The sequence below is a fragment of the Brassica napus genome, chromosome C9 (assembly GCF_020379485.1).
Source record: "Brassica napus cultivar Da-Ae chromosome C9, Da-Ae, whole genome shotgun sequence".
In the NCBI taxonomy this organism is placed as follows: Eukaryota; Viridiplantae; Streptophyta; class Magnoliopsida; order Brassicales; family Brassicaceae; genus Brassica; species Brassica napus.
The window spans coordinates 51,801,300-51,811,409 of record NC_063452.1 but is presented as its reverse complement, the minus strand read 5'-3'; the positions used below and the strand labels follow the sequence as shown (position 1 = coordinate 51,811,409).

The 10,110-nt window shown below is 36.8% G+C and overlaps 2 protein-coding genes across 5 annotated transcripts; both read right to left on the bottom strand.

Moving 5' to 3' along the window:
* Positions 1 to 2,586: 2,586 nt before the first annotated feature.
* On the bottom strand, positions 2,587 to 4,776 carry LOC106365749 (F-box/kelch-repeat protein At5g60570). Of its 3 annotated transcripts, none has more exons than XM_013805225.3 (2): positions 4,523 to 4,776; positions 2,587 to 4,212 (listed from the first exon to the last, which is right to left on the bottom strand). In XM_013805225.3, exon 2 carries the CDS (start codon positions 3,941 to 3,943, stop codon positions 2,804 to 2,806), a length of 1,140 nt encoding a protein of 379 aa, XP_013660679.1. In that variant the 5' UTR covers positions 3,944 to 4,212; positions 4,523 to 4,776; the 3' UTR covers positions 2,587 to 2,803. The 3 variants fall into 3 exon arrangements, with proteins under 3 accessions (XP_013660679.1, XP_013660680.1, XP_013660681.1); XM_013805226.3 differs by having other exon boundaries at positions 2,587 to 4,186; positions 4,523 to 4,757; XM_013805227.3 differs by having other exon boundaries at positions 2,587 to 4,183; positions 4,523 to 4,757.
* A 368-nt stretch (positions 4,777 to 5,144) lies between these two features.
* Positions 5,145 to 8,395, bottom strand: LOC106365748 (serine/threonine-protein kinase GRIK2). 2 transcript variants are annotated; one of them, XM_013805224.3, is made up of 13 exons: positions 8,248 to 8,395; positions 7,651 to 7,929; positions 7,191 to 7,565; positions 7,029 to 7,103; positions 6,888 to 6,932; positions 6,733 to 6,807; positions 6,567 to 6,654; positions 6,337 to 6,461; positions 6,160 to 6,255; positions 6,029 to 6,095; positions 5,808 to 5,929; positions 5,634 to 5,712; positions 5,145 to 5,536 (listed from the first exon to the last, which is right to left on the bottom strand). In XM_013805224.3, exons 3-13 carry the CDS (start codon positions 7,482 to 7,484, stop codon positions 5,358 to 5,360), a joined length of 1,245 nt encoding a protein of 414 aa, XP_013660678.1. In that variant the 5' UTR covers positions 7,485 to 7,565; positions 7,651 to 7,929; positions 8,248 to 8,395; the 3' UTR covers positions 5,145 to 5,357. The 2 variants fall into 2 exon arrangements, with proteins under 2 accessions (XP_013660678.1, XP_048623287.1); XM_048767330.1 differs by having other exon boundaries at positions 7,658 to 7,929.
* Positions 8,396 to 10,110: the final 1,715 nt, after the last annotated feature.

The window sequence follows — 10,110 nt, the reverse complement described above, 5'->3', positions numbered from 1 at the left end:
GAGTTATTGATGACTTTTTGACAAACTATATAAGTTTCTGTATAATACAAATGATAAGTGTGTATTCGATCTAATCTTTTTTTTTTTTGCTAAGAATTTGAATTGCATTACTTGAATGGGCAGTTTGCATATTACAAAGAGTTTAAGACAGGTCAGGAACAAGCTTCATGGCAAAAAAGATAAAACATGGAGATAACCTGAGAAAATAGTGCTAATTGATCACCTTGCTGTTAGGCAAAAGTTAACCATTTAGCAAGAAGGTTTTTGAACTTCTTACGGTTCCTACGAGTGAGAATGGCGTCTCTGATTCTGCGATCAAGTAGTTTAAAGATGACTTCTGAAGAGGAGGAGATGTTGTTATGCAGCCTATTGTTCCTCTCATGCCACAAAGAGTAGATAACTGCTTGAGCAACAAGTCTTCTTAGAGTTGTTGGACAGATTGAATCCTTTGATCCCAACCAATCAGAAAAAGCATTCCAAGAGTGAAAGGAGAGAGTTTTGTACCGTAGCCTTCTGATGATCATGGCCCATAGATGCTGGCTAACTTCACACCTGAGGAAGATGTGATCTTTATTTTCTTCAAACCGATCACAAAGGCAGCAACTTGTTTGAATCTGTAAACCCCACGCCTTGAGTCTTGATCTAGTAGGGAGCCTGTTCAAGTGGGTAACCCATAAGTGAAAGGCGTGGCGTGGAATAGCTCCCTTATACCAAACATTACTTGTCCAAAGTTGGATAGGGGCTCTTGGTCTCAATGACTCCCACGTGAGCTTTGTGGAAAAAGCATCTAGTTTTACATTATCAACTCGCCACAAAAATTCATCATCATGAGCAGAAGCACATGGGAGACTAACAGAGGCAAGGTCATGCCGTGGAAAGTCATTGGTCGCAGTTTATTATCGATGTGAGCGATTGGATGGGGTTCAGAAAGAAAAAAGATAGCTTCGTATAGTATAAGTGATAGTTAAAACAAAGTAACAAGCCGAGACAGAATAGCCTAGTGGTAAAACACTAGAGTGAACTGGATCCCAAGGCACACGGATTCGACTCCTCCGGGATTCCAGAGAGCGTCCAGTGACAAAAAAAAAAAAAAAAAAAAAAACAAAGTAACAAGGAATAATAAACAATAATACAAACAAAGTGTGAGTAAACGTAACATGGGTAGACTAATTATGTACATAGACGCGAGTACGTATCATGCTCGACGACCCACATTGTTTGGGAGAAAGCACCCACTACAAGATTCTATAAAATAAGACTTAAATAAAGCCTGCATTAAAATGACCTTAGTGGGATTTTGACGAACCCATAAAATTTTGTCTTTTCCGAAAATTTTAAATATGTATTCTTATCTTTTAACAAAATTATTATTTCAAAGGTAACTTTGTTGGACTGTATTAAGCATTTTGGTCTTTTTTTTTTTTTTTTTTTTTTTAACCTAGGGTATCCCGGACCTATGGAAGGGCCCAGACTAATCCCCAAGGGGAGGTGCAGCCCACGGATAGACCCTTTCTCCGGGTATGCAAATGAGCCCTACAGCATGGACCCATATCCGTGTGGGGTGTCCAGAGACATCATGAGGTAGTTCCCTCCGGCAGGGTTCGAACTCGCAACCTGAATGCAGGAAGGAGCTCGTCCTTACCATTGGGCCATATGTTCCGGACATCATTTTGGTCTTTCATTAGAGTTTTTAAAATAGGTTGGATAATAAACTCTAACATAATTAATAGTTTGTTTATTTACTTTAAAGCTATTATATATTTGTTCACTTTTAATTAGCAAAAATCCCATGTAAAATTCATCAACCTACCACAAATTTCAATTCTTTTTCTTAGCCATGGCAATACATAACATTTGAAATTCCCCCATTAATTATTTTTCATACGTAAACTCATCATGTGCTGAATTACTTACAAGTATGTTCAAATTCAGTTTAGCAAAAAAAAAAAAAGTATGTTCAAATTCGTATCACACGTTAAGTTTTCTCACGCATGCAAAAAGCAAATGTTATAAACTAAAAAAGTTTAGCAAATACAAGGCATGTATGTAAACACGAAAATCAAATTCAATAGATCATGTAAACACGAAAATCAAATTGATTAACCAGATCCCACACGTCATTGTCTTAACTTTGGGACTACTGAGAAGTTCGGACATGAAAACGATATCTACATCATACTTTGTCGCTTGTACGTCTGCTGACCTGTCGATGAGCAAGTACTTTAGATGTACAGAATTCTAAATGATATCAAATCTTAAAAGTATTCTTTATACTGCCGACAAAAGAAAACTTACTTCGATCGTGTAGACTGTAGACTGTAGATGTTATTAATTAAAACCAGTTTTAAACGTCCAATATGGCTAGTGATAGATAACTCACAAAGCCCGTTGTTGATGGGCTAAACATGTGAATCATGAAGCTAGTAGTTTCAGAGAGTTCATATTATTTTGTAGCAAACACTAAACAGTTTTTACATATATAGTTTTATTTTTTCACCAAAAACAATTACATCAATATACATACTGGGGAATTTTCTCCCTTTTTATTCAAGTAAAATGATAAAATAAGCTTAAAAAGGAGGTACATTTTGAAGAGTAATGAATTTTCTTTCTTTTTTCCAGTTTACACAAATAAAATTAAAAACAGAATCAAACGCAAAAGCATGTTAATCCCAAGCAGAAGAAAATAAAACAACAAAAACTTCCAAGTTGAAGACCGAACCAGAGACAAGATCTGATGTTGTAATACAAAGAACCGAACTTCCAAGTTGAAGAAACCAAAAGAGATTTGATTTCTTTTACTTTAACAACCCATCACCGCGCAGTTATAAACAAAGACACCAACATTCTCTTTAACACCAATCACTTTCCAATCCAAGTTCCCATCTCTAGCTCCCGTCTTCGGACACCAAGCATTCACAACAACACCCTCACCGTTACTCCCTCTCTGCCCACAAACAACCAACAACCGATCACCGCACGGCTTAAACGCCAACCCCCAACCGTTAGACGAGTCCACCATCGGCGGCAATCTTCCCATCACTTCCCACTTGTTCCTCTCCTTATCATACCTCTTCACCATGTTGGTCAAGTACTCCAGCGTGAACAGCTCGTTGTTCACCACCACAACGAGAGGTGGAGCCTGCGCCGCTCTGTTCACGTTCGGATACATCCCTTCGATCTTCCTCCACTTCCTCGTCTCAAGATCAAACTCTTCTCCGCAAGTAACCGATACATTAGGGCTCGACATCCCTCCAACCACATAGAATCTCCCGTCCATGAAGAACCCTGAGCACAGTCTCCGAGGCGAATGCATGTTGGGAAGCATCTCCCATCTCCCAGAAGAAGAATCGTAAAGCTCAGCAGACGCTAATATATTCCCGTTCATATCAGTCCCTCCGGCGACTATCGCAATCCCTCCTAAGCTTCCGGAGGCAAACAAGCAGCGAGGACGGTGCATCCCTTCGCATTTGACCCAGCGCCGAGACCTCAGACCGTACTTCCATATAGCGAACTGGAACAGCTCTCTCCCGAAGACGAGAAGCTCGTCGTCCACGGCCAAAGACTCTTTGTCGGCGTGGTTGAAGCACTCGTCGCAGGGCATTTTGGGAAGGACCATCCATTTTTTCTTCGTGGGAGAGAACATTAGCCAGCCTCTAGGGTCGCAGACCATGAAGACGAGATACTCCACTATCCCCAGCTCCTTTCTGAGGCCAAAGAGGTGACCAGACTTGATCAGGTTGTTGTACTTTTTGCTCACGCAGGAGAGGGAAGGGTAGTCTGTTCTTGGAACCCAAGCGAGACAGTTTAGAGCGACGTCGTCGATGAGACCGGGGAGAAGCGAGTCGCTTGATCCCAACCGAAGGCGTTGAGCATCATTCTCTATAACAGAAGCAGAAGCAGAGACTTGGCTTCTCTGAGGAGAATGTTCCTCAGCCGCCATTATTGGATAAGAAACCTAAAGAATCCAACCAAAACCCCAAAAGACCAAAAAAAAAAAAAAGAAGGGAAAAATACAAACAACAAATCTTTGGCAAGAGTCTTATTCAGGTATCATTACAGGTGATTCTCAGTTGGGAAACTAGTGTCCCAGTATCAATAGACAGATTGCGACAGTTGCTCCAAAACAATCTCCATCTCTTTACTTGTTCCATTAAATCCTCAAACAATCTCCATCTCTTTACTTCTGACCAATGCAAAACCCAAATTAATCTGTAGTAATAATCAATAAAACACACACAAACTCAGAATCTGGAAAGCTGTTTAATCAAACAAAAAGTAGAAAGAAATGTCAAAAATCGAATATTTTTATTCGGATTTAGCACAAGTTCGATCCTTAAAACTCCGAAAAATAAATGAACAAGAAGAGAAAGCAGATCCGAATCAGAGACTTGAAAACTCAATAAAAAAAAAATCCGAGATTGGGAAATGCGCCCCGCCCAGATCCGAAATTAAGGATCTCAGCAACGGAGCACCGAAAAGAGGATTGAAAAAATCAAACCGGTTACTTCCACATGCTTACCCGAATAAAAGTTCCAATTCGTTGAATTAGATCTCGTTGTCCCGTCTTATTCCGGGGAAACTATTTACCCGTTCAAATTTTCGCCGGCGACCGTCATGGAGTCAATAAAAAAGAAAAGGTAGAGAGAAACTGAAAACTTGGTTTTGGAGAAGAAGGTTTGCGTTGTAAACAAGTGTGTGGTGTGACCAAGCCGAAAATAAAAAAAAGAGACAGAACTGCTGTACCTAAAGCAAGCAAACAGCTTATGTTTATGTCTTTTATTCTAATCCTTAAACTTTTTTGATATTTCTATTTTGACCCCCCCAAAAGATTTGTTATGCCTTTTTTCTTTCTAAATCAAGAATTTATACCCCCCCCCCCCCCGTTTTTTTTATGAAAGGATTTGGTGGAAACTTTGAGATACATTTGTAGTTAATAAAATACGAACAAACAACTGACACTAAAACGCCTCACTCAAGAAACGGAAGGAAGGAAGGAGCCAAGGTGTTTTCCCTTGGATTCTTTGCAAGAGTTTAAACCATCTCCATAACTAAATCTCTGTAGCAAGTGATCTTACCTTTGCGTCTTTTTGATCCATACATAAAAGCAGTTTTTTACCAAGAGAGTTGCATTCTTTATTACGTGGTGCAAATGAATCTTTGTATATATATATATCAAACCCGTCCATGGAAACAAAAATTCAGAGCCTTAAAAATCAAAGTATCACTCGTAATTCATTTTAAAACTTATAAAACAACACATAAGACGAACATGACACTTATCTATAGTAGTATATTAAAGAAAGGAAAAAACAATAAGTGCAAAGTTTTACGTTGACATTCTCTGCATCTATTCTTTAGCTAGCATCTGAGATGTTAGAGATCCCATTAGCTTCTTCTTCTTCTTCTTCTTGCTCAATCTTTAAGGCAGAATTACGTCGTTTGCAGAAACAAATATACTCAGGGACATGCCCTTCTTCTTCCATGACCCATGGATGCTCCAACACATTCTTCAGTGTCATTCTCTCACTCGGATCTGCAACAACAACCAGGTGATATTCCACCATTAATCCACTAGCATAAATTCAGGGTATTATTAGTTAACTACACCAATAATGATGAAAACAACTCACTCTTGCAAAGGAGACCTTCGATCAAATCTCTTAGGAGAGGATTCAATCCATCCGGGATGGTCAAAGGGTTGTTAACAATCTGTTTAATAGATTAATAGTAGGACGTTTAGGGTTCTATTCAAAAACATTCCTTGAGACTCAAGAAAAGCATTGGTCAGGGGCAAAAACCCTTACCTTGTCGTAGGTGTCCTGAAGAGTATCAGCAAGAAACGGGTATTGTCCCAATATCATATGATACAAAGTTACTCCCACTGCCCATGTGTCCGCAGCTCTCCCACTATACGTTACCCCTGACACTGGAAACAAAAAAAAAAAAGATATTCGCTTATACTCTCTCTCTATACACAAATAATGACTTAGGACCAAGCTTTAAAGAGATTAGAAATGAAGCTGACCTAAACAACATTCTGGAGCAGTGAAGACCGGAGTCCCCGGGGATCGACGCAGTTGATCATCATCATCCTGTAATAACAACCAATTGGATTATACATATCATGTATCAATGATTAAAATGACATTTAATTACCTTGAATACTTGGCTGACACTGAAATCTCCTATCTTCACTGTACCACTACTAGTAACCAGCAGATTGTCGGGTTTAATGTCCCCGTGAATCACATTCTGTTTATATAATAGTATTAAGACATATTAGGTGATGAACCATGAATCGAGAGAAGAATTGCTAAACAAAGAAGATCATACATGAGCATGAAGGTACATGAGGCCAGCAACTATGTCCCGCAAATACTTTCTAGCAGTTTTCTCCCCGAGTGCACCCGGCGGTCCAGAGCCGTCATAAACCCATTTTCCATCAATGTATTCGAGAACTGTGTGAAACCAGAAAGATAAACATTACAATATAAAGAGGCTCTTTCCATGAAGAGTTAAAAGTAGCCAAAAAGGCAGAAAAGAGAAGAGGAAGATGAGCGTACCCATGTAAAAATGATCTGTTTCTGGGTCATCTATCACCTCAATGAGATTAACAATGTTAGGATGCTCCAAAATTTTCATAATCATAACCTGAAAGTTATTGAGATGAAAAGGAGTCTAAACACAACTTCTCTAAAATGGAACTTTGATGCAGAAAACGCATGATACCTCACGAAGAACATCACTCATAGCAGTCTCTGAAGGTGCAACCCTTAGCCTTACTAAATGCGACTTGTGAAACGCCTAGAACACAAGTATTAAAACAAAATACGTCAGAGATCTTTAACCCCTATAAGTGATCAAACTAAACAAATTAAACTTACTTTGATAGCATAATGCTGGCCATCTACGGTGCTTCGATATAAAACCTGAGTGCCAAAAAAAAAAAGATAACGTTATCGAATGCTTTGGGAGGATAGACTTCAAAACGATTCGACAGAACAGTAAATGAGTTTCACACTTACCACTTTACCATAGCTACCGGATCCAATTTTACACACGCGAACATACTCATTGATCATCTTGTTACCATCTTCATCCTGAAAACAAATCAAACAATAAAGATAAATGCGAACCCTTGCTAGGCAAAGAATATGAGAGAGAGAGGCAAGAGAAGTCACATTTACCTCTCCACGGATAAGTTCATTAGTTTCTTTGACAGGAACTTGCCTGCAGATTAATCCATTATCTAATCTATATTTCAAAATCTCCTCAGATCGTTGAGAGCGGCTCTTCTGCTCAACTTCCTCATCATCTTCCTCGTCTTCTCCTCTCACAATGCTAGTTACATCACTATCACATGAGTACGAATATGCATCATCATCGTAGGGCTCTGGAGATTGTCGGGTTCTAGTAGAGGAAGTACCAAAGCATCCAAAGCAACCCATGGTACGGGCAAACCAAAAATTATCACGAAACATGATCCACTCTCCTCCCCCAAAATTAAAACAATATGTGTTCTTGATTAAAAGATATAAAGTGCTGAAATTTAATAGAAGAACCTGTACACAAAAAGTGACATTAAATTAACATAATGACAACTTGAACATCGATAATAATATAATCAAACACACAAAAGCCTCTTACCAGTTACCCCAAGAGATGAAAAGGGGTATAGATGAAGTTTAGCTATTCCAAAGGATGCCACTCAGCGAGATGAACAGAAGAACTTGAGAGATCATAACCACTGCATTCGAAACGCGACATGTGTGATGAAACTGCAACCTTATGAAGAAATTTTTTGTTTTTTTAAATATCCTTCTTCACGTTCAGGAGCAGCAACAACAACTCGTTGACCCCACAGTTAATTAAGAGCTACAGAGCTTCAACAACCGCCAATAAAGTCAAGATGAGAAATAAAGTCTTCTGCAGAAAAAAAAAGAGAGAGGTCAACCAATAAGACGGCTTCTTTTATTAAAAAAAAATTATAACTTTGTGATTGATTAGTCAGTAAATCCATGATCCCAGACGAAGAAAGGTGTAAACTTGTTCAATCCAAGCGATCGAAATCAACTGTCTAGATGTAAATCGAATAATGCGAGAGCATATAACAAACCCAGAATCTCCCTGAGGAAACCCCTAATCTCGGAATCTCGATTGTAGCAGAAGAAGAAAAACTTAAAAATCCCTGAAGCAGATTACGAAGGAGATTGAGAATATCCGGAGATAAAGATTGAATCTTACATTCAGACTGGCTTTGGGGATTCGATCGGAGAAGAAGAAAATGAGCGTCGTCGTGAGATATTCTCTCTCTCTCCCCTTCTGTGTCTTTTTTATTTTCCCTTTTTTGGGTTTATATATTTTTTACATTAAATTTTTAGAAAAGGAGGAGTTATATATATTCAAACTTTACCAGCTAACGTGACAAATATTTTATGAACAGTTTTTTTTTTTTTTTTTGTTCTAAAAGTAAAAAGTACCACCTGCTAGGCTGCTACCTACCTGGAGTAGTTTTTTTCTTTACAGATCCAGCAACTATAAAGTAAAAAGTAGGTTGTTTAAAGAGATTTATATCATCTTCTTAACCAAAAGAAGAAGAATTAAATAAATTTCTCTCTATATATACTTCAGTTTCACTAATGTTTTTGTGTTTGTTTTTGAACATTAACAGAATAATTTAATTCAAAATTTGATTATCTTTAATTCTTTAGTAGTAATGGTCTATCTCACACTCACAAATGAAGTAAAGAGTGGAAAACTGGAAATTATTATACTTTCAATTTTTTTCATTTATATTTAATTTTTTTGTGAGGTTTTTAATACACTTTTCTCATATTTTAATTGGATATCTGAGACTACAATTTGTAAGATTGATTGACCGAACATTCACAAACAAACCATAACTGAAACTGAAATATTTATGTTCTAATACCATATAAATAATAAATTTAATTTACACTTATAAATTCTCTTAAAATGAAGCATTGCTTATTTTACAAAATTCACGATTTTCTTGTAAGGCATATATATATATGTAATGAAATATTTTTTTATAAATATTTTCAAATATACCACTATATAATAAAAATTGTAAGTTACATTCTATTTTTTTAATTTTCTAAATTATGAGAAATCATGTTTTACAAGCTTGTTAACTTAGAATTTTTCACGAATTGATTTAGTGTGTGAAACATGATAGTTTAAAACCAGTGTTTTGAAAACTGGATCGACCGGTCGGACTGGTTGGACTGTGACTCGTTCATCTAACCAATTTCGGATTGTGTTAAAAGTTGGATTTGAGTTAAACTGGCAAACCTGGTAAAACTCGGTGATCTGGTTTGATATTAAAATTCTGTTTTTCTCAAATTCAAGTTAAAAATGAAAAAGTTACAAATTTTAAAAATATTACATAAAAATCACACTTTTTTAAAAATATATATATATAAAAATAAACTAGTTTTATTATATTTTTATATTATTTATGAAGTTTTCATTTTATTTTTATATCACTTTTAGATACTAATAATGATATGAAGTTTTATCAAAAATAATTTTATAGTTATATATATTTATTTAATTTAAAATTAGATTAATATTTGAAATCCGGTCTGATTTTCAAAATACTGCCTAAAACTATACTTACAACTAATTAAGCTTTTCATGTGAATAAGATTGTAAAACTTGTGTTTATTTTACAAATCACAATAAGGAGAATACCATTAGCAGGGAGAGCGTCCACGTCATCAGTTTTATTTCACCAATCATAAAGTTCTATGATGCCACATCATGCTCTCATTAATCGATAGCAGATTAATAATGGGTCATTTTTTTAGGGATGCTATGCTAATTTTTAAACCAAAAAAATCACTCTAAAGGGCCCATACGAAACCCAAACCTCGGTCGAAACCTGATTTCCAGAGCACTGCGATTCTTCTACTACGTCTTCTTCGTTCCAAATTCCTCTCCAACCGTTTGTCCGTTTCTGAGTAGTAATCAAAATCCACTCTTAATTGTTCATTTATGTTCATTACTATTATCTTCATTAGCGATGAAATCCTTCCACCTCCCTCTCCTGCTCCTCCTATATTAACCATCTACAAGGCTTTC

Excerpts from the sequence above, each read along its gene's own strand:
- LOC106365749 (XM_013805225.3), bottom strand. The coding sequence starts at position 3,943 with ATGGCGGCTGAGGAACATTCTCCTCAGAGAAGCCAAGTCTCTGCTTCT.
- LOC106365748 (XM_013805224.3), bottom strand. The coding sequence starts at position 7,484 with ATGTTTCGTGATAATTTTTGGTTTGCCCGTACCATGGGTTGCTTTGGA. Across the intron at positions 7,104-7,190 it reads ATGAACTTATCCGTGGAGAG|GATGAAGATGGTAACAAGAT; the intron begins GTAAATGTGACT and ends ATTTGTTTTCAG. Across the intron at positions 6,096-6,159 it reads GTGTCAGCCAAGTATTCAAG|GATGATGATGATCAACTGCG; the intron begins GTAATTAAATGT and ends TTGTTATTACAG.